The sequence below is a fragment of the Hypanus sabinus genome, chromosome 6, assembly GCF_030144855.1.
Source record: "Hypanus sabinus isolate sHypSab1 chromosome 6, sHypSab1.hap1, whole genome shotgun sequence".
Classification (NCBI taxonomy): Eukaryota; Metazoa; Chordata; class Chondrichthyes; order Myliobatiformes; family Dasyatidae; genus Hypanus; species Hypanus sabinus.
Genome location: NC_082711.1, coordinates 97,339,585 through 97,363,463, shown reverse-complemented (window position 1 = coordinate 97,363,463; position 23,879 = coordinate 97,339,585). Strand labels below are relative to the sequence as shown.

Below are 23,879 nucleotides of genomic sequence, written 5' to 3'. Positions count from 1 at the left end.
ACTGTAGAGGAGTTACTGCCTATTTGTATTGATTTAGTCTGTTGGTGCGGAAATTGAAGATCCAGTTGCAGAAAGAGGTGTTGACCCCCAGGGTCCAGGGTTTGATGAATTGTTTGCTTGGAATTACAGTATTAAAGCCGGAACTGTGGTCAGAAAGCAATAGTCTGATGTTGGTGTCTTTGCTGTCCAGATGCTCCAGAGATTGTGAGTAGGGTAATGAGATGGCATATGCAGAAGACCTGTTTTGGGCTTAGGTTAACTGCAGTACGCTGAGGTTGTCTGGAAGGCTGGAGCTAATGCATGCCACGACCACTTCATGGTGGTGGATGACTGAGCTATTGGGTGATGGTCATTAAAGAACATTATCTTCTTTTCCTTAAGGACCAGGATGATAGTGCTCTTCTTAAAGGAGGTGGGAACAGAGTGAGGTTGAACATGTCTGCAAATACCCCTGCTGGCTGACCTGCACAGCATCTAAGGTCACAGCCAGAGACACCACCCTGGCCAGTAGCTTTCCGTGGGTCCACTCTCTGGAAGACTGAACTTGTGTTTGCAATGGTGATTGTGGGTTCAGGTGCATGGGATGGTGTTGGGGTGGGCGGTGACAGAGCCATTCCCTTCTTTTCAAACTGTGTATAGAATGTGTTAAACTTATTGGGAAGGGATGTGCTGGTGTCAGTGATGTTGTTTTGTAGCCTGTTACAGCATGTAAGCCTTGTTATGACTGACTGCTAATCTGGGGCTTGATCTTGGTCTGGTACTGTCTCCCAGCATCTCTGATAGCCCTGTGGAGGTCATATCTCGATTTATTGTAAAGGTCAGGGTCACCTGATTTGGACGCTGCAGGGCTGGGCTTCATTAGAAGTGATCTTCCAGTTCATCCTCAGTTTCCGGTGTGGAAACACTTGGTACACAGTCCTCAACGTACTAGCTGATGAAGCCAGTGATGGTAGAAACCTATTCATCTGGACTAGCAATTGAGTTGGTGAACATGGATCAGCCCACTGACTCAAAGCAGTAGCCATGATGTTCAGCTGTTTCCTTTGAACAGCATTGTGTGACTTTCTGCACTGGATCTTCTTGTTTCAGCTTCTGTTCATGTACAATGAGCAGGAGCACAGCCTCATGGTCTGAAATGTGGACAGAGAGTGGCTCAGCAGTCAACCTTGATAGTTGTATAGCAATGCTCAAGTGTGTTTGGGCCTCTGGTGCGACAGGAGATGTGCTGATATTATTTTGGTAACACACTCTAGAAGCTGGCTTGGTTGACGTCACCAGCACTGATGAAAAGGGACTCGGAGTATCCTGTTTCAAGGCTGTTGACCACAGAGAATAGTTTATTGAGTACAGGCTTCATGTTCGTCTGAGGTGGGATGTAGACTGCTGTCAGAGTAGCTGAGGAGAACGTCTGTGGCAGGTAGTATGATTGACACATCACCATTAGACAGTCCAAACCGGGTGAGCCGGTGCTTGACAGAAATGTTGCGTCTGAGCACCAGGAGCTGTTAATTAAGAAGGAAACACCTCTGCCTCTAATTTTGCTGAGGACCACAGTACGGTCTATCAAATGAATTGAGGAGCCCTCCGGTTGAAAGGTGCAAGTCAGCTGAAGTAGGGTGTATGCCACATTTCAGTGAGGCAGAACATGCAGCAGTCACTCACTTTTCTTTGGTAGGTCAGTCTTGCCCTTAGTTCATTTGTGAATATATTACAAACACTGACCATTTAGAAGACCTCACATTTAAGTAGCTGATTTAATTTGGCAGAGTGCTTCAAGCTGCTATACTGGATCATAATCAAGAAAGCTATTTTACCAGCTTTGTACACAGATATGATTATAAATTGCATATAAAGAAGTAAGAGTGTAAAGGTATGGCGTAAAGAAGGAAGGAAGCAGTCAGATGACGATGTTCAGTTGGTGGTGAGGAGGAGGAGGGTACAGTTTGGAAATTTGAGGCCCGGCAGAAGAATGTTACAACCTTCTCTGTGATCCACAGTTATAATTCTGTCAAAGTCAGAAACGTTATGCTGGAATTACATCATGATTCTGCAATGGGATATGTTAGGTTTGAATGATTGGTCAAAAACCTGGTAAATGCATTTTAATACGGAGCTATGAACTTTAGTCTGAGGAATAGTCAGCTGACTTGCGGATCATTATTGAAGTAAAGACAGACTGCAAATGAGTGAAGCTTAGAGTGATCTACTCCATGTATTACAAAATTTGCAGGGAGGTCCAATCAGTTGTTAGAGCACATGGATCTTTATTCCCAATGGACTGCTGTGAGAGAAAACAGGTCAGTACATACATGTATATGGCGCTGGAATTGGAAAAATATTTGAAAGAGTGAAGAATTTAGCATTATGAGGAACTAGCACTGAAGAAAAGTTGAAGCCACGTTGTATCAGTTCTTTGGTCGATAGGCTTGAAGGGCTTAGTGTCCCACTCCTCTTCCGGCACAAGGCCTTGTAGAGTCTCACTGTTCTGTATTTCTTTGCTACAACTTTCAGTACAAATTAACCACATAAAATGTAACTTAAGCGCCTGGATCAGATTGGTATTTTAAGGCAGGGGTGTTAGGTAAAATATATAGCACATCTGCACACAGATTAATAAACCTAGAGCAAAAGTGTAACAAAGGTTTTTCTGAGGATGCTTGCATACCTGAATGGTGTAGAAGTTCAGAATATTGGGCAGAGGAGCTCTGATTTCAAGGAAAGCAAGACCAGGTTGGATGTTCCCAAGGAAGTAATGTATGTGTTTGGTCCTTTCTTTGACTACAATCTGTTTTCTAACCCTAGCAGTTTCTTCTTTCTTTCTTGAGTTCGAGTGCATAGTTACTGGCCACCTTATGCTATTTTATTAGGGATTCCTAAGCGGTAACACATTTGGGGGAATGGAGCATAAACTACTGGTGAGTGGATTTAAATGGTGTTTCCTACACTGAAGTCGCCTTCTATTCCTCACGACTATTCTGTTTCCATTCCAAGGCTGAGAACTTTAACATCTCCATAGTGATCATTAACTGGTGAAGCAACTAGGTGGAAAATGGCAAAGAGAAACAGTATTTTTCCGATGTGTGATACTGTTTCAAAACATTTCTGCAATATGATTTCTGATCAATATATTTTAATAATCTTCTTCCAAATATGAAAATAGTTTTCACGTGGGTAATTCATAGCAGTTTTATTCGGTTGTCCTGTTTCTTGTATTAATGGTATGTACAAATGAGATTGTGCTGAGTGATTGGGCTCCCTGAGGCAAATTTTGATGTCTCATTCATAAAGCAATTAACTTGTCCCTTCAAGCTATTTTAAAGTTGTTTTCATGCAAAGTAACTTCTTTAGAAACAAAGACAATTGTTTGTCTCTGGTTAGTTAGGTAAGGCCAAATGAATGGATTAGTGTTTCCAGTGGTCTGGCAACAACACCAGATAGGGTAATATTACATTGCCTATAAATTATTCAGCCTTCTTGAAGTTTTCATGTTTTATTGTTTTACAACATTGAATCACAGTGGATTTAATTTGGTTTTTTGACACTGATCAACAGAAAAGTCTCTTTAGCAGTGAAAACAGATTTCTACAAAGTAATCTAAATTAATTACCAATATAAAACACAAAATAATCGATTATGTAAGTATTCACCCTTTTTAATATGACACACCAAATCATTGCTGATGTAGCCAGTTGGTTTTAGAAGTTACATAATTAACTAAATGGGAACCTGTTTTTGGAGGCCTGTGTGCAATTAAGGTGTTTCAATTCATTGTAGTAAAAATACACCTATATCTGAAAGGTCGAACTGCTGGTGAGTCAGTATCCTGGCAAAATCTACCCATGAAACAAAAGAACATTCCAAGCAACTCTGTGAAAAGGTTATTGAAAACCACAAGTCACGAGATGGATACAAGAAAATTTCCGAATCACTGACTATCCCTTGGAGTATAGTTAAGTCAATAGACAATAGACAATAGGCATATTGTCTTTCATATTATATTTCTTCAATCATCAAGAAATATAATATACAACTGTTGCCCAGGTGCTTCACGAGCCTCAGCTTTATGGGAGAGTGGCAAAGAGAAAGCCACTGTTGAAAAAAACTCACATGAAATCTTGGCTAGAGTTTTCCAGGAGACATATGGGAGACTCTGAAGTCAGCTGGAAGAGGGTTCTATGGTCTGATGAAACCAAAGTAGAGTGTTTTGGCCATCAGACTAAATGCTATATTTGGCATAAGCCAAGTGCCACTAATTATCAAGAACACACCATCGCTACCATGAAGCATGGTGGTTGCTGCATCATGCCGTGAGGATGCTTCACTGCAGCAGGCTCTGGAAGGCTTCTAAGGTGGAGGGTAAAATGAATGCAGAAAAACACAGGGAAATCCTGGAGGAAAACCTGATGCAGTCTGCATGACCAGCAAGATGGCAGCATGACGCAGGCTGCAGCAGCCTCTCCGGAGTTGATATCTGTTATTTGTCAAGCAGGGAGCCGTGCACAATCCTAATCTGATGAAAAACGGATGTGGGAGCACGGAGGAATATCTGGAAATCTCCAGGAAGGCCTTCTTTGTTGCTGTTGCTGCTGTGAGGTCCGGGACTCTGCTAAGAAGAACAGGCCCCCAGTCCTCAGGGTCACGTTACCGATGGCCATTGGTGGGGGTGTCTTAATACGCTCGGCAGGGATGGTGCTCGGAGAAGCTGTGCCGGAGGGGATGGTCGGAGGCTCGGAGGTTCGACAGACTCAGAGTCCGCTGCTGTCAGGTCGCTTTCGGTGTGTGCTGTGTCTGTGAGGCTGGGTTCGACAGAGCTTTCATTGTGTGCTGTGTCTGTGAGGCTGAGTCGGGCAGTGCCATGGAAGTCCATAGCAAGGGTATTCCCTTCTGCCACCGGCGTGGGATGACGAGTCTATCAGGACCCTGAGGACTCTAACATCTTTGGACTATTTTTACCATGCCCATGTCTGTTTTTTTAAATCAAATTATGGTATTGTTTGTACTGTTGTAACTATATGTTTTAACTATGTGGTTTTGTGCAGGTCTTGTAGCTTTGGTTTTTGGTCTTGTTTGTCTGGTGGGGTTGGCGCTCCTTTCCCGGGAACATGCTAAGATGGTAGCACGATATTAATACACAGCAGCCTCTCCGGACTCTGGATTGGGGATTGCCAAATGTTATGTGGATTTTCTGATGTAGTCTGTTTTGTCATATGCTTTGTTGATATAATTCTGGAGGAACGTTGTCTCATTTTTTAACTGCATTGCATTTGTGGTTTTTAAATGACAATAATCTGAATCTGAAGAGAACTGTGACTTGGGAGAAGATTTGTTTTCCACTAAGATAATGACCCAAGCATAAAGCCAAAGCTACACAGGATTGGTTTAAAAACCACAAAGTTTATGTAAAGAAAAGCCATACTCTTCTCTCAATTAAAAATGCCTTCTCCGCTTCATCTGCTCTCAGGATGAGGCTTTTCATTCCAGAACAAAGGAGATGTCCTCCTCCTTCAAAGAAACAGGCTTCCCTTCCTCCACCATCAATGCTGCCCTCAACCGCTCCTCTTCCATATCTTCCAGTTCTCTGTAACTTCTGCCATCTCGAAAGGGATCCCACCACCAAGCACATCTTTCCTTTGCCCCCTCCAGTTTCTGCTTTCTGCAGGGATCTACATGACCTCCTTGTCCCATTCATCCCTCTGTACTGATCTCCCTCCTGGCAATATCCCTACAAGTGGTAGACCTACCCCTACACCTCCTCCCTCACTACCATTCAGGGGCCCAAACAGTCCTTCCAGGCGAGGTGACACTTCACCTGTGATTCTTTTACTGTATTATCTACTGTATCCTGTGCTCCCGATGTGGCCTCCTGTATATCGGAGAGACTCAATGTTATTAGGAGACCACTTCGCCGAGCACCTACGCTCTGCCCTCCAGAAAAGTGGGATGACCTATTTTAATTCCACTTCCCATGTCAGTCAATGGCCTCCTCAACTGTCACAATGAGGCCACACTCGGGTTGGAGGAACAACACCTTTATATTCCGTCTGGGTAGCCTCCAACCTGATGGTATGAACATTGATTTCTTGAACTCCAGTATTCACCTTTCCCTTTTCCCTTTCTCACTTTATCTCCTTATCTGCCCATCACCTCCCTCTGGTGCTCCTCCTCCTTTTCTTTCTTCCATGGCCCTCTGTCCTCTCCTATCAGATTTCTCCTTCTCCAGCCCTGTATCTCTTTCACCAATGAACTTTCCAGCTCTTTATTTCACCCCTCCCTCCTCCCAGTTTCACCTATCACCTTATGTTTCTTTCTCCCCTCCCCCACCTTCTAACTCTGATTCCTTATCTTTTTTTCTCCAATCCTGATAAAGGGTTTCAGCATGAAATGTCAACTAAACTCTTTCCATAGATGCTGCCTGACCTGCTGAGTTCCTCCAGCATTTTGAGTGTGTTGCTTGGGTTTCCACCATCTGCAGATTTTCTCTTGTTTGTGAAAGTCAATGTCCTGGAGTGGCCAAGTCAGAGTCCAGGCCTCAATCCAATTGAGAATTTGTGGCTGGACTTAAAAGGGCTGTTCACTCACAATCCCCATGCAATCTGACAGAGCTTGAGCAGTTTTGTGAAGAAAAGTGGGGAAAAATTGCAGTGGCCAGATGTGCAAAGCTGATAGAGACCTATCCACATGGACTCAAGGCTATAATTGCAGCCAAAGGTGCATCTACTAAATACTGACATAAAAAGGGTGAATATTAATGCAGTCGATTATTTTGTGTTTTCAGTTTGTAGAGATCTGTTTTCACTTTGACATGGAAGAGTCTTTTTCTGTTGATCTGTGTCAAAAAAAAATGCATAAATTAAGTCCACTGTGATCAATGAAATAAAATTTCAGAGAATTGTGAGGTAATGCATTAAGGACTTTTAACAAGGCAAAAAATAGGAGGAGATTGAAAACTTGTGGAGGTCGAAAGAAACTTTGGAGTACACGTCCATTAATCCATGAAGGTAGCAGGACTGCAAAATTGATGTGCATGAAATTATGAAGGGTCTCAAATGAAACAACGCGAAGAACCTGTTTTCCTCAGTAAGGAATTAAAAAAGGAGGCACATATTGAAATCATTGTCATTAGGATTATGGGGAAAAGATTTTTTTACCCAGTGTGCGATATTAGTCTCACTCATAGCATGGAAAACTGGGAAGCTGAAACCATGGCCATATTTAAAAGGTGCCTGGATATTGTGTAATATATTTGCTGAATGTGCCAGGGGAACTTGGAAGGATTCTATCCAGTAAAAAAATTATCACTTGTACCAGGAATGAGGGTTATTCAGTAGATCTTTAAGGCTAGCTAATTCCCCACACATGGAAAACTAGAGGATTGATAATTTGATAAGGAAACCATCATATGTAATTCAGTTCAACATACATTTTAATGGTAATTTATCTATTCAACGATTACCAAATTAAATGGTGCTGTATTTCATAAAATTTGCCTTTAGATTATTACAAAGTTTTGCCAATATTTCCCTAAAATCTGTGCCCTATCAAATCCCTATCAAAGCTTCATTTTTTGCAGTGATTAAGTCCACATTTCATTAATTTTCTTCCTCTGCTAGCAGGTGGATTTGCTGAAGTGGTCATCGAGTAAAGAGGCCATCTCTTCAGGACTATATTATAACTTTATTTACATAAATGTGAGTATAAAATATATTTTGCATGCTGAATGTTCCCTTTATTTTGTTACAAATAATTGCATTAGAAGCAGTGATATCCAATATCCAAGGCTTCTCTGTTGTAGTGTTTGAGTTATAATAATTCAAGACTAGTATTTTCAAGGTGTATCTCTGCTATCAAGTTGAGATTGTATGGGAAGGTTAATATGTGTTTCTAACTGTGTTTATTGCCAATTCATTATAGACCTGAATGGCTTTTTGCCTGTTGTTTTCACGAAGGGATTTCTGTGTATATCTGCAGAAACGAAGTAAGGCTTCAGTACTTCAGAATCCTCCTTTGGCAACTGAGGATTACTACTCATAACCTCAGAGAAAACTGCCTGTGCTCTGAGTCTGCAGAACTTCACCATACTGTTTGTAGATAATCCTAAATGCCAACACTGCAATCCTTCCGCTGTCAAAACTGCATTCACGCAGCCTGTTTCACATTCTGCCAGCATTTATCTGCATGTGAACACCTTCTGTAGAATCCAATCCATATGTACTCCCAGCAATTAACTTTGAAGGTGTGAGTCCCCATAGATACAGGCTTTTATGTCATATTACTAAATGTATTCGTTCTGCATTAAAATCTGAAGTAAAAGCAGAAATGCTGGAAATGTTCAATAGCTTAATATTTGTGGAAGCAGAAACAGGGTTAAAGTTTGACGTTGAAAACCCTTTGTCAGAGTAGGATCTTTGCTGCAAAGGCTGCCTGAGTCGCTGAATGTTTTTATTTAGCTCTTCTGTGATTCAAGTGGAGCAACTTATGTTGCCTTCCTGCTGCCTGGGTCTTTTCTGGCCTGTCATTTTAACAATACCAACATAAATATCTCTACAGTGCTCTATCAAAATTACTGTTCTTGAATTATTTGCAATATAAGTCAATGCAGTCAACTAAATCTGTGATTTCTCTCAATTCTTCTCTTTGTCTCTCGTGCTAATAAGTGCAAGAATAGCATGATCAGGCATAATATCGCGAGGCTGAGAGACTGGTGTAATGGGCAGGGCTTCGGGTTCCTGGATCATTGGGGTATGTTCTGGGGGAGGTATGACCTGTACAAAAAGGGTGGGTTACACCTGAACCTAAAAGGGTCCAATATCCTTGCAGGCAGGTTTAATAGAGCTATAAGAGAGGGTCTAAACTGATTTGGCAAGGGGATGGGAACTGGAGTAATAGGGCTGAGGAAGGGGGAAAACAGAAATAAATTAAAGATAGCGTGCAACGGAGATGATAGAAAGGACAGGCAGGAGATGAGGCATAATCACAGCCAGTGGGATGAGTTACAGGGCAATAGAGGCATGGTGCAGTTAAAACAGAAAGCAACAAATACTGGACTGAGAGTGTTGTATTTGAATACATGCAGCATAAGAAATAAAATGGATGATCTTGAAATTCAGCTACAGATTGGCAAGTATGACGTTGTGGCTGTCTCTGAAGCTAAAGGATAGCTGCCATTGGGAATTGAACGTCCAGTGTATCAGAAAGATAGGTTGGTAGGCAGAGAGGGTGGTGTGGCTCTGTGTAGGAGAAATAATATTAAATCATTAGAAAGGGATGATGTAGAATCGGATCCGAGGTGTAGAGTCTCTGTGGTGTTGAGTTAGGAAATGTCAAGGGTAAAAGGACCCTAATGGCAGTTGTATGCAGGCCTCCAAACAGCAGCCGGGATGTGGATTACAAATTTCAGCAGGAGATAGAAAAATCTCCTATGAACAGAAGGGCAATGTCATGATAATCGTTGGGAATTTTAACATGAAAGTTGATTGGGAAAACCAGGCCAGTACTGGACCTCAAGAGAGAGAATTTGTAGAATATCTAAGGGATGGTTTTTTGGAACAGCTTGTTGTTGAGCCCAGTAGGGGAACCCTTAGGGAGTAGTGATCACTGTATAAGTGAGTTCACTTAGAAATTTGAGAAGGAGAAATTAAATTCCAATGTATCGGTATTTCAGTAGAATAAAGGAAATTACAATTGCATGAGAGGGGAACTGACCAAAGTTGACTGGAAAGGGACACTAGCAGGAAGGACAGCAGAGCAGTAATGGCTGGAGTTTCTGCAAAAATTGAGGGAAGTGCAAGATGGATATAATCCAAATAAAAAGAAATTTTCAAATGAAAGAAAGACAGCAGCGTGGCTGACAAGTGAAGTCAGGCCAAAGTAAAAGCAAAAGAGAGGGCATACAAGGAAGCCAAAGCTAGTGGGAAGATAGAGAATTGGGAAGCTTTTAAAAGCTTGCATAAGGAAACTAAGAAGGTCAGTAGGGAAAAGATTAATTATGAAAGGAAGGTGGTGACTAATATCAAAGAAGATACTAAAAGCTTTTTTAAGTATATAAAGGGTAAAAGACAGATGAGGGTAGATATAGGACCAATAGAAAATGACACTGGAGATTTTGTAATGAGAAACGCAGAGATGGCAGTGGAACTGAATGCGTATTTTCATCAGTCTTCACAGTGGAAGACATCTGCAGTATACCGGACATTCAAGAGTGTCAGGAAAGTGAAGTATGTGGAGGGAACATTATGACTAAGAAGGTGCTCAGGAAGCTTAATGGTCTGAGGGTAGATAAATCTCCTGGGCCTGATGGAGTGCACTCTTGAGTTCTGAAGGAAGTAGCTGGAGAGATTGCGGAGGAGATGATGATCTGTCAAGAATCGATAGATTCTGGCATTGTACCGGATGACTGGAAAATTACAAATGTTAATCTGCTATCTAAGAAGGGTGGGAGGAAGCAGAAAGGAAACAAAGGTTCCCTCTGAGGTTCCATTTAGTGAAACAATTCTTACTTGCATTTAGCCTATGTATGCCCCTCATAATTTTGAATACCTCTGTCAAATCTCCCCTCATTCTCCTATGCTCCAGGGAACAAAGTCCTAATCTATTCAACCTTCCTCTAAAACTCTGGCCCTCCAGACCAGCCAATATCCTTGTAACTTTTCTCAGTACTCCTTCAATCTCATTAATACTTTTCCTGTCGGTGGGTGATCAGAACACCACGTGATAATCCAAATTAGGTCTCACCAATGTTTCAAACAAATTCAACATAGCATCACAACTCATGTACTCACTATTTTGATTAATGAAGGCTAATGAGCCTTTCTGTTTCAACCTTATCTACCTGTGACAGTAAATTCTAGGTCAGCTAGCCTGACTTCACTGGTTAGGAAGATGTTGGAGGCCATTAGGAATGATGAGGTTTCATGATACTTGGAGGTGTATGATAAAATAGACTAAACCTACAGACTCTCACAGCTACCTAGACTACTCCTCCTCCCACCCTGTCTCCTGCAAAAATGCTATCCCTTTCTCTCAATTCCTGCGCCACAGCCGCATCTGTGGTCAGGATGAGGCCTTTCATTCTAGGACAAAGGAGATGTCTTCCTTTTTTAAAGAAAGGGGCTTCCCTTTGTCCACTATCAACTCTGCTCTCCATCGCACCTCCCTATTTCACGCACCTCTGCCGTCATTCCATCCCCCGCCAGCCCACCAGGGATAGACACCTATCACCTATCACCCTACCAACCTACAGATCCAATGTATAATCCTCTGTAACTTCCGCCACCTCTAACGGGATCCCACCCCCAACCACATCTTCCCCTCCCCCCCCACTCTCGGCTTTCCGCAGGGATCGCTCCCTACATGACTTCCTTGTCCATTCATCCCCCCATCCCTTCCCATGGACCTCCCTCCAGGCACTTATCCCTACAAACGGAAGAAGTGCTACACCTGCCCCCATACTTCTTCCCTCACCATCATCCTAGGCACCAGACATTCCTTTCAGGTGAGGCACCACTTCACCTGTGAGTCAACTGGGATGATATACTGTATCCGGTGCTCCCGATGTAGCCATTTATACATTGGGGAGGCCCGCCGCGGACTGGGAGACCGTTTCGCTGAACACTGGCGCTCAGTCCTCCAGCAGTGGTGGGATCTCCCTGTGGCCACACTCTTCAATTTCACAGACCACTCCCACTTCGATATGTCTGTCCATGGCCTCCTTTACCGTCAAGATGAGGCCGCGTGCAGGTTGATGGAGCAACACCTTATCTCCCGCCTAGGTAGCCTCTTACCTGCCGGCATGAACACAGACTTGATACCCCTGCCCCCCCCTTAACCGATCCCTATCTATAATTTTAGTCTGGTTCTCTTTTTCTCTCTGCCCCCCCTCTCTATAATCTCTCCCCAGCCCTACCTTTCTTTCTCTTTTATTTCACATAATTCTTCACCTTCCCCCAGCCCATTTCCCTTCAGCCAATCACTTCCCGGCTCTCTACTTTATCCCTCCCCCCACTTCTTATCCCCCCCACCCCCCCCAACCATCCCAGGTTACTTCACTCCTGATGAAGGGTTTCGGCCCGAAACATCGTCACTACCTCCTCCCATAGATGCTGTCTGGCCTGCTGAGTTCTGTCAGCATTTTGTGTTTTTATTTATATCCGGCATCTGCAGATTCACTCGTGTTGCCTCTAAAGTCAGTGTGGTTTATTTGAGGGGAAAATTGTCTGACAAATCTGGAATTCTTTGAGTAAGTAACAGGCAGGATAGACAGAGGAGAATCAGTCGATATTGTTTACTTGGATTTTCAGAAGGCCTTTGACGAGGTGCCTCACATGAGGCTGCCAAATGAGTTAAGAGCCCATGATATTACAGGAAAAATACTGGTTGATGCACCATCAATAACTCTCTGAAACGTTGGGGGAGATATAGGCTCACGTCTCAAAGAGTTATTGATGGTGCATCAATTTTATTGACCGGAAGAAAGAACAAGCAGCAATTGACCACCATACTACATCCTGGAGACTGAAGGCAGGGCTCAGGCCCCAATCGCCTTTATACTGGGGTCCGTGGGAGGAGCCACAGGAGCAGTCAGCGGGGCGGGGTGGGGCCGTGTCTAGACAGGTATATGTAGTTCACCACACTGGTATTGGTTGATTGACAAAGGAGGACTTTTTCTGATTGGTTACAGGTGATTAGTGGTGTTCCATGGGGTCAGTGTTGTGACTGCGTCTTTTCACTTTATTTCAATGATTTGGGTGATTAGAATTGATGGCTTTGTGGTCAAGAATGCTGACGATACAATGATAAGTGGATGTGCGGGTAGTGTGGAGAAAGCAGGGAGTCTGCAGAAGGACTTGGACAGATTAGGAGAATGAGCTTAGAAGCAGTAGATGGAAGACAGTGTCAGGAAGTATATGGTCATGCATTTTGGTAGAAGGAATAAAGGCATAGAGTTTTTTAAGATTCAAAAATCAAGGTTGCAAAGGGACGTCAGCATGAATTAAGCAGTCTGATGGCCTGGAGGAAGAAGCGGTCCCGGAGCCTTTTGTTCCTGGCTTTTATCCTGTGCTACCATTTCCCGGATGGTAGCAGCTGGAACAGTTTGTGATTGTGGTGACTTGGGTCTCCAATGATTCTTCAGGCCCTTTTTACACACCTGTCTCTGTAAATGTCCTGAATACTGGGAAGTTCACATCTACAGATGCGCTGGTCTGTCTGTACCACTCTCTGAGTGTGTGGAATGGGCTGCAGGCAATGATGGTGGAGGTGGATACGATAGGGTCTTTTAAGAGACTCTTGGATAGGTACATGGAGCTTGGAAAAATAGAGGGCTATGGGTAACCCTAGGTAATTTCTAAAGTAAGTTCATGTTTGGCATAACACTGTGGGCCGAAGGGCCTGTATTGTGCTGTAGGTTTTCTATGTTTCTACAAATCCTGAGTCATCCCTATGCATACCTATTAGAATGCCTAGATAGTTCTGTTAACCATGGCAATGTTGTTTAGGGATTACTCAAGTGATCATGGCCATATCCTTACAAAAATGATGCTTGAAAACACCCCTAATGTGGTGGAAAAAATTTTGGAGTTAATAGAACTAAGGCTGAGACAATTTATTTGCTGCTCAGTGATTCTATAGGCATACCAGTGTTTGACTGGTTTCAGGAAAAGCTCACAACCTTTGAGGTCAATAGGAAAGTAAACAGGATATCCTGAAGACCCAAGAAAACAACACTTTCAGTTTGTTTAGTTTTTCAAAGAAAGATTTCTTATTAATTGATGTCAGAGGGGAAAAACACATGTTTCAGCTGGATGGTGCTTGACACAAGGTGCACCACAGGAGGTTGTGATTGCTGCCTGTAAGTTAGTGTTGGTAAAACCTAGTACAACTACAGATGCAGAAATCATAATGGGAATGTGTTAACTTAAGTGTGATAAAATGTGACAACTGGAAATTGAATGGTGCAGTCAGAAACTGCATGCAGGTGTAGGTCTTATAAATACGATGTGTAAAAGCTCTGTGATGTGTTCCCCAAAGTTCATACTTTCATTTTGTATAATATGCCAGCAGTCCTGAATCGAACAGCTTTGATGGCCAGCATTTCCAGCTGATGAATTAGGTCTAGATAAGAGCCAAGCCACAACCTAATTTGAATGACCTTGACTGGTAAAGTTAATTGGTCTCTTGTTGACTTTCAAGATGTGTTTTCCAGTTTACCTTGCTACAGCAAGTATATGATCAATATCTTTTAAAGCAGATTAAGTGTGAGATATCATGAGCTGAGCAATACAGTGCAAGATTTGTTTGTCGACCATAAACAATGACACTTGATGGAGTGCATTTTCAGACAGCAAATTGGGTAGAAAATTGGCTTGGTGGTGGACTTTATCTATGATGGACTGGGCTGTATCTACTGCTTTTTGCAGTATTTTCTGTTCAAAGGCATTGGTGTTTCCATACCAGGCCATGATGCAACCAGTCAATATACTCTACACCACACATCTGAGCAAGTTCGCCACAATTTAGATGACATGCCAAATCTTCGCAAACTTCTTAAGAAACTAGACGTGCTGTTTTGCTTTCTTCATAATGGCATTATCCACGACAGATCCTCTGAAATTATTACATTGGGGAATTTAATGTTGTTGATCCTCTCCACCTCTAATCCCAATGAGAACTGGTTCATGAACCTCAGGTTTCCTCCTCCTGAAGACAATAATCAGCTCTGATATTTTTGCTGATATTGAGTGAGAGGTTTTTGTTGTAGCAGCACTCAGCCAGATTTTATTTTCCCTCCTGTGTACTGATTCGTCACCACCTTTGATTCAGCCAACAACAGTGGTGTCATCAGCAAATTTAAATATGTCATTGGATCTTGGCTTAGCTTCACAGTGATAAGTGTAAAGTGAGTAGAGCAGGGGGCTAAGCACACAGCCTTGTGGTGCACCTCAGCTGATGGAGATGGCGGAGGAGATGTGGTTGCTAATCTTAACTGACTGGGGTCTACCAGTGAGGAAATCGAAGATTCAGTTGCACAAGGAGGTATTGAGGCTAAGGTCTTGAAGCTTATTGATTAGTTTTGAGAGAATGATAGTACTGAACACCAAGCTGTAGTTAATGGAGTTCCACGGTTGAGTGAAATGAGACGGCATCTGCTATTGATCTGTCGTGACAGTAGGCAAATTGGAGCAGATCCAAGTCACTTCTCAGGCAGGAGTTAATATGTTTTATCACCAGCCTCTGAAAGCACTTCATCATTGTGGATACAAATGCTACTGCATGATAGCTCAGATATTAATTTTTTCATTGCCCAGCCTAATTATAGAAGTATGAAACATAACAAACCATCAATGTTGCAACATTCTCTTAGCATTATATCACTTTCAATGATGAAATCAACTTGCTTTAACTGAGAACAACATCCCTTTGTGCTTCACAGATGCACAAGGGAAAAATAGATGCTAAACCATAGGCAGTGATGAAGAGAGGTGACTAAATATTTGGTTAAAGAGGTGGTTTTGGAAAGAAATTTAGAGTATCAGAAAAGTTCAGAAGCAAAATTTAACATTGTAAGGCAGTTTCAACTAAAGGCATGATTGCAAGTTTTGATTATGTAAATAGGCTTGAAATGGAACACTAGAGAATATTGACAAGCAAGATTTGATTTGATATTGGAAAAGATAATGGGGATAAATGATGAAGGCCAAAAAGGAGTTAAAACACAGGTTGCAAGGAGTCAAATTTTGCATAGTTGGAGTGAGATTTCAGAAGGCATGTGCTGCCAGTCAGGACATTTTGTTCTCCACAGATCATGGGTTAATTAAACACCTGGCAAAGTTGTATAGAAAGAAAATAGCTTTAACTGGAGTTCCCATTATGGGATTGCCTTGTTGCAGTGGGCCAGTTTTAGAGTGGGGGAATTCAAGGCTTTGGTAAGAAGAAACTTTCTCTCCCTCATCCTCTCCCTCTCCCCCCTCTCTTTCTCTTTCTCCCTCCCTCCCTCCAGTGTCCCTGATAGCTAAGAAGTGTATCTACCTGCAGCTTCTTATGGACTGTTAGGGAAATGGAGCTGGAGTTTGTTACATTCTGGATTTTTGGGGTTGATAGACAGGAGATACAGGGATGTAGTTGCACCTAAGGTGCAGGACATAAGTAACTCTCAGAAGAGGGAAATGGGATAAGCAGCCAATGCAAGTTAACCTGGTAGTCGTTCCCTTCAATAACAATTATACTGCTTTGGATACTGTTGGTGGGTTCACCTAGTAGAGTGAAGCCACAGTGATCAGATCCCTGACACTGAGTCTAGGTTTGTCAGTCAGATTTTAAATTTCCAAGCATTTGTTTTCCAAGAATAAATATTTCTGAGATTTTTTTTTGTATTTTGTTAAAGAAAGTAATATATTAAGTAATAGACCACTTTTCAAATAAAAACTGTTTACCAGTGTACGATTAAACAAAGATAACAAACAAGTGCTAATAATTAATGACAGAATGAGTTGAATGAATTGTAACAGAAACAGGTGTAGAAGAAATCAAAGTGGGTGAAGGAGAACCAAACTAAAAGGTGAGGCCAAGAGTGAACATAGCAACAAGGCACAAGGTAGTCATCCTGCATCAGCAAGGTCTTTCCTAGGCAGAAATTTTGAGGCTGACAGGACTCTCAAGATGTGCTGTCAGAACTCTTCTGAAGAAATGGGCAAGGTTGAAAACCAGAAATACAATGGTTGGCCACAGAAACTGAGTGCAGCAGATGAGAGATGCATCAAAGTGATGTTTCTTCTAAGTTAGAAGAAGCCCAGCACAGCTCTGAACTCACAAAAACCGCTGGAAACAAGTGTGCTCCTCTGCATTCTGTAGACATCTTCATGGACGTGTTACTGTCAATAAGTCATTCCTCCTAAGTGAAATCAAAGGCAATGCACAAAAACTCAAGGACTGGGGTGCTGTGCAAACCAGCAAGTGCTTTGGACTGACAAGTCAAAATGTGTAATTTTTAGGAGGCACTTTGTCCATCGAAGAGCTGGAGAGTGCTCATGGGTGAGTGTCTGCAGCCAAAAGTGAAGCACTGTGGAGGTTCCCTGTAAGTCTGAGGTGCATTTCTGCAAATGGAGTTGGTGATCTGGTCATAATTAATGGAATCTTCATTGCTGAGAAGGACAAGCAGATTCTCATCCATCACGCACTACAATCAGGGAGGCATCTGATTGGTCTCCACTTCATTCAGCAGCAGGACAATGACCTCAAACACACGGCCAAGGTCATAAAGAACTATCTTCAGTGAAAAGAAGAACAAGGAGTTCCTCACAGTTGGTATGGCCTTCACAAAATCCTCTTCTCAATGTTATCAGGACTGCCTGGGATTACCTGGTGAGACAGAAGCAAGCAAGATAGCCAAGTGTGCAGAACTATGGCAAGTTCTCCAAAATGATTGGAGTAACATATCAACAGAGTTTTCTTATAAAACTGTATGACAGTGTACCTAAGAGAACTGATGCAGTTTTAAAGGCAAAGGGTGGCAACACCAAATATTGATTGATCTAGTGTTTTTTTAAAACTGTTTACGACTCCTTATAGTATTTTTTGATATTTAGAAACTTTCATTTTTTAAAATTTTTTAAAACATCTTCGCTTTAAAGAGTTTTTTTTTACATGTACCTAAGACTTTTGAATAGTGCTGCATTTAAAACACCCCTCGCAGTGGCTAAGATGTTGGAGGATAGTTAATGTTGTTCTGTTATTTAAGAAAGGCTCTATGATAGTTGGCACATCCATTTTAAAGATTCAGGCCCGTCCCGCTAATTGGTGGCCATGTTTTGGCGCCAAGATTTTAATAACTAATGAACACCTGAATTGAGGTTTGGTGCTCAATCGTCAGCTCTACTTTGGATTCTCATCTAGCGTCTAGTTTAGGACACCGACCTTGTTTTAGTCTCATATAGTGTCTTGATTCTAGAAACAGATAGTCCAGCACTTGGGTCCTAACATTCAGCACCCAGGTCTCATCACAGGAGAGGCCTGATTTGGAGTATTGTATACAGTTCTGGTCACCTACCTACAGGAGAGTTATCAACAAGGTTCAAAGATACAGAGAAAATTTTAAAGTATGTTGCTGGGATTTGAGGACCTGTGTTGTAGTGAAGTATTCAATAGTCTAGGACCTTATTCCTTGGAGCAAAGGAGAATGAAGGGAGGTTGGATAGAGGTATATAAAATTGAGGGGTAGGGATAGGGCAAATGCATGGAGGTTTTTTCTGTTGAGGTTGGGTGAGATGTGAACTAGAGGTCATGTATTAAGGGTAAAAGGTGAAATGTTTAAAGGGAAGGTGAAAGACCACAACAATAAGACATAGGAACAGAATTAGGCCATTCAGCTCATCGAAACTACTCTGCTATTTCATCATGGCTGATCCTGGATCCCATTCAACCCCATACACCTGCTCTCTCACCATTTTCCGTGATGCCCCGACCAAACAGGAATCTATCCACAAACTGCAGTCTGTGGCAGAGTATACTACAGGTTAAACACTCTTTGGCTAAAAAAAATTTCCTCCTTACTTCCGTTCCAAAAGGTTGCACCTCAGTATTGAGGCTGTGCCCTCTAGTTCTGGATACTTCTACCACAGAAAACATACTCTCTATATCCACCTTATCTATTCCTTTCAACGTTCAGTAGGGTTCAATGAGAGTCCCATACATTCTTCTAAATTCCAGTGAGTACAGGCCCAAAGCTGCCAAATGCTCCTCATATTCCCTTCATTCCAGGAATCATCCTCATCGACCTCTTCTCTCTTCTCTCCAATGCCAATACATCCTTAATGATATAAGGGGCCCAAAACTGTTCAAAATAATCCAAGTGCAGCCTGACTAGTGTCTTATAAAGCTTTAGCATTATCTCCTTGCTTTTATAATCTATTCCCCTTGAAATAAATGCCAACATTGCATTTTCCTTCTTTACCACAGACTTAACCCATGAATTAACCTTCTGGGAGTCTTGCACGAGGATTCCCAAGTCTCTTTGCATCTCTGATGTTTGAATTTTCCCCCCATTTAGATAATAGTCTGCACTACTGTTCCTTTTATCACAATACATTATCTTATGTTTCCCAACACTATATTCCATCTGCCACTTTTATCTCCCTAATCACATTGCTTCCTCAGCACTTCCTACCGCTCCACCTATCTTTGTATCATCTGCAAATTTTGCCATAAAACCAGCAATTCCACTATCTAAATCATTGACAAATTGTTACATGAATCACCCTTGTAATAATTATCAGTGAGGCACGGAGAATCTGCATTTACCAACAAGTAACTTTTTTTTGTCTCAGCTAAAATGCACATGGGATCATAAACTAATGACCTTGTGCACTCTACTAGAATCCCTGATCCTCCATGAAAAGTCAATGAAGAGAAAAGGTATTAGCTGGGAAAGGAGCCTATGCTGGCCGAGCATTCCTTGTGGTCCCAATCTCCACATGTCCGAAGGGTCCTCCTTATCTACGATGGTTGGCCTGTGGTTGCTGGAGAATTATTGCCCCTGCGCATTTGGAGCTTCTGACTCTTATCGTGTTCCTTATCAATTGAACTGATGGATCTCCGTCCCATTGGCTCACGATCACCTGACCTAACTGAGTCATCTTCATACTGGTTCTTGTACAGGGCTACGGCCAACATAGTTTCATAATTCTGCCCACCCAAGCAGTGCATTTGTGTCTTTCAACTCTGACTGGTCCAAACCTGTTAAATGAGGCGACCTGGACAGAGTCTAACAAAGTTACAGATTGCTTCTTTTGTAGGTCTGGCTGAGAATGATCTCAGGTTTGGCAGGTCATTACCTGAAGCTCTATGTGTCCAAATCCAATTAGATTATCCCAGAGCAAGAATCAGCACAGAGTTCACAAAATGGGAAAGTGGCGGGTGGTGTGGGGGGGGAACAAAGACAAGCAACAGACACACTTCTGGCAGACTGAGTGTAGATGTTTGGCAAAGCGGTCTCCCAAACTACGTCTGGTCTCTTCGATATACAGGAGGCCACACCGGGAGCACCAGACACAGTACATGATCTCAACAGATTCACAGGTGAAGTGTCACCTGACCTAGAAGGATTGTTTGGGGTGCTGAATGGTACTGAGGGAGGAAATATAGGGGCCATTGTTAAATTGAATATGAAAAATGTATGGTTTATAACATTGAGTGTGTCTGTGTTCTAGTTTGTCAATAAGTTGGTTTTAATTCTCTGGACCTCTCCAAGTTCATGGAATGGATTCTGTGAATTTAGAAAGAAATCAAGACAATTCCTTCATTTAAAAAAAACTAGGGAACTAGGGGCTGTTTACTATAACATTTGTCAATGGGAAAAAAATTAGAAGCTATTATTAAAGTGCATTTAGAAAAAAAATCAATGTAATTGGGCAAAGTCCACATTTTGTGAAACGTAAATAGTGTTGCTTGAAGCTACGTTCTGCATACTGCAGGTGAAGGAAAACAAATAGATGCTGATACCAGAGGCTGCAGGTGCTGCAATCTGAAGCAACAAAGAATTTGCTGCAGTAACTCAGTGGGTTGAGCAGGAGGAATTTTCAATATTTCCAGTCAAAACCCTACATCAGGATTGGTAAATGCAGTTCATTTAGATATCCAGAAGGGATTTGATAAGGAGCCACAATGCAAAGATGGTTGGGGAATGTAAGTTACGAGATGAATGTAAGGAGGATGTTGATTGCCTATTTGAATGGATAAAGGTCTGACAAATGGAGAATAATGTGTGAAATGTAAAATCGTCAATTTGTAAGGAAAAATAGAAGAGTCATAGAGAAGTACACCACAGAAACCAGCCCTTCATCCCATCTAGTGCATGGAGAAACCATTTAAATTGCCTACTCCTATCGACCTGCACCATGACCATAGCCCTCCATATCCCTACTATCCATGTACCTATCCAAACTTCTCTTAAGCATTGAAGTCAAGCTCACATGCACCACTTGTACTGGCAGCTCATTCCACACTCTCATGATCCTCTGAGTGAAGAAGTTTCTCCTCATGTTCCTCTTAAACTTCTCACCTTTCACCCTTATGTTATGGCCTCTGGTTATAATCTTAACCTCAGTGGGAAAAAGCCTGCTTGCATTTACCCTATCTATACCCTCATAATTTTCTATACCTCTATTAAATCTCCTTTCAATTTTTTACATTCTAAAGAATAGAGTACTAACCTATTCAATCTTTCCTTATAATTCAGGTCCTCCAGACTTGGTGATATCTTTGTAAACTTTATCTGTACTCTTTCAGCTTTATTTACATCTTTCCTGTAGGTAGGTTAACTAAAACTGCACACAATACTCCACATTAGACCTCACTAACACCTTATCCAACTTCTACATAACAAATCATAAGAGATACCAGGACTTTGAATGTAGATCTCATTGTAGAGGGATTTGGTTAGTGCATAGTTTGCAATAAGCCAGTATACATGTATTACAGGAAATTAGAAGCGCTAGCAAAATGTTTTTGTTTACTGCATGGAAAATTAAGCACAAAGGTAGAGAGGTTATCTTTCATAGGGCACTAGTGAGACCACATCTGGAATTATTTTTATTTACCAGACTGATAGCAGATTCACATTCAGAATCAGATTTTATTTATCATATGTACATCAAAACACAGAGTGAAATGCATTATTTGGATTATAACCAACACACCCAAGGATCTGCTGGGGGCAACCTGGAAGTGTTGCTAAACATTCTGGCACCAACATAGCATGTTCAATAGAACAACAACAAAAACAAACAAAACAACACCAGCAAATGAAGCCCCTTGCCTAGCCTCCCCTGCCTTTGGGCTTCCAGTCCCTGGCCCCGGATTCTCAGACTCATAGACGTCAGATTTCCAACCTCCAGTGTCTGGCCTGGACTTGTAGACATTGGGCCTCTGACTTCTTGATAAGTCAACCCAGGAGCTTCGACTTTCACGCCTCAACCTCTGGACACACGGACTTTCGTCTTTGATCTTCCAGCCTCTCCCTCTGGATTTGCCGAGTTCTGACCTTTCACCTTTGGCTCTGCCCTCCGGACTTTGACATTTGGGCATTGACCCCAGGACTCTCCAATCATTGGTTTGACCTTTGGGCTTTGAGGAGTATATATGTCCTCCCTGTGGAATGCATGCGTTCCTCCGGGCACTCCGATTTCCTCTCACAGTCCAAAAAAGTACTGGTTAGTAGATTAATTGGTCATTGTAAGTTGACCCGTGATTAGGCCAGGGTCAATCAGAGATTGCTGGTGGTACAGCTTGAAGACCTGGAAGAGCCTATTCCACACTGTTAAAAAAAAGGGGAACTGGTATCTGCTGGCGTTTAGATAAATTAGAGGCAACTTGATTGAAGCATATGACCCTGAGGGGCCAACACTGATTGGGGATGAGGATGTAGGATGAGGAGTTGTTTTCCCTGTATCAATGGATTGGAGAGCTCTTGGCTCTGTAAAATAGGGTGCAATGAAGGGTGCATCCATGGGAGAGGCAGGAGTTCCACCCGGTACAGCTTCCCAGATGTTTTATGCACATTGTTATGTTACCAAAGTTAGCTCCTGAATATTTTTGAATTCTGTATAACTGAAATGAATAGAAATGACTATTTACCCTGACTGTTTACTGTTTATCTGGACAAAAAAAACCTCTTGCAAGGTAATGACTGTGTTTTCACGTGTGAATTTTCAGAACACCAAATGTTTCATTGTGACTATTTTTTTAAAGAGTATTGCTATTGACATATTTTCCTTTACTTCAGTGCATTGTTTCTTGTCTTGAACAGGTCAACAACTTCGAAATATTTAAGGAAATTGTGCAGCTGGTGGAAGCAATTAAAAATGTTAAGCTTTCAGCTTTGTATCCTGTGGTTGTGACTGTGGTAGGTACATAAATACAAGTGCACTGTATTCCCTGTAGAAACTTGCCTGATTTATTTAAAGCTATTGAACTCATTCTGAAAATCACTTAAAAATTGAATGGTAGGCAAGGAAGTTAGCAATGCTTAAAATATTTGAATGTTTGATTGTCAAAATTTCAATGCAAGGGTAAAGAAAGTAGAAAAGGTGCTCTGAATATTTGAATGTATGGCGTAGTCACACTGGTGGTTTGAAAGGATAATGTGAGAAAAAGACCATTGTGTGATCTAAAATTTTGCTATCAGTGCAAATCTGTTACCTGGCAATTCCATACAGGAGTGGTGTTTATTGGACATTCCACTCACATTTGATCATTCTTTAAAATCACTTGCATACCCCTTTGTAATTTTGAGAGGTATATTCCTTGATTGGTGATTTCCTTTCAAAAGTATCTTTCTGGAATAATTTTAGTGTACTGTAGCACAAACTTTTCTTGTTTTCTGCTTCTCAAATATCACCCGTCAAAGAGTAGACGACTGGCCATGAGAAGTAATATTTGATACTAAAGACAGGGTTGAAAAGGGATAAGACATCAACCATCAAGGAATGGTGGAGCAGATTTGATGGGCCGAATAGTTTAATTCTGTTTGTATGTCTTATGGACAGAGAAATGAACTCTAGCAGATAGTTCCAGCAGCAAACATGTGATTCAGCAGCTTCAGAGAGCTGAGGTAAGTTTGTGGCAGAATAGGAAGAGGCGGGTAGTGCAGATATTCTCCTGGTGTGTGACAATCTCCATCTGGGTTTCACTGTCGAGTGATAACACCTCGAGGAAATGCTGGCAAACCACTGAAAGGCAAGCGACTGTACAGGACATTACACTGCGTCAGAGGAGATTCCATAGCCAGGGATATTGTCAGAAACTTCTGCAACTGACTCACTGAGGCATGCACGTCACATTGCCGGGTTGAATGATAGCATTCAGCAGTTACAGATATTTATTTTGGGTCG

General features: G+C 41.9%; 1 protein-coding gene across 7 annotated transcripts in view; it reads left to right on the top strand.

The window, feature by feature from the left end:
* The window catches only part of crppa (CDP-L-ribitol pyrophosphorylase A), a 316,111-nt gene that overhangs the window by 80,833 nt on the left and 211,399 nt on the right, over nucleotides 1–23,879 (top strand). For 6 of the 7 annotated variants that reach the window (XR_009512723.1, XR_009512724.1, XR_009512725.1 and 3 more), the window contains exons 7-8: nucleotides 7,611–7,688; nucleotides 22,796–22,891. Coding sequence is in view for 4 of the 7 variants with exons in the window: in XM_059972644.1 (XP_059828627.1) it covers nucleotides 7,611–7,688; nucleotides 22,796–22,891 (174 nt within the window). In the remaining 3 variants the exon portion in view is untranslated. The remainder of the gene's footprint in view (nucleotides 1–7,610; nucleotides 7,689–22,795; nucleotides 22,892–23,879) is intronic. The other variant, XM_059972642.1, reaches the window with a different exon arrangement.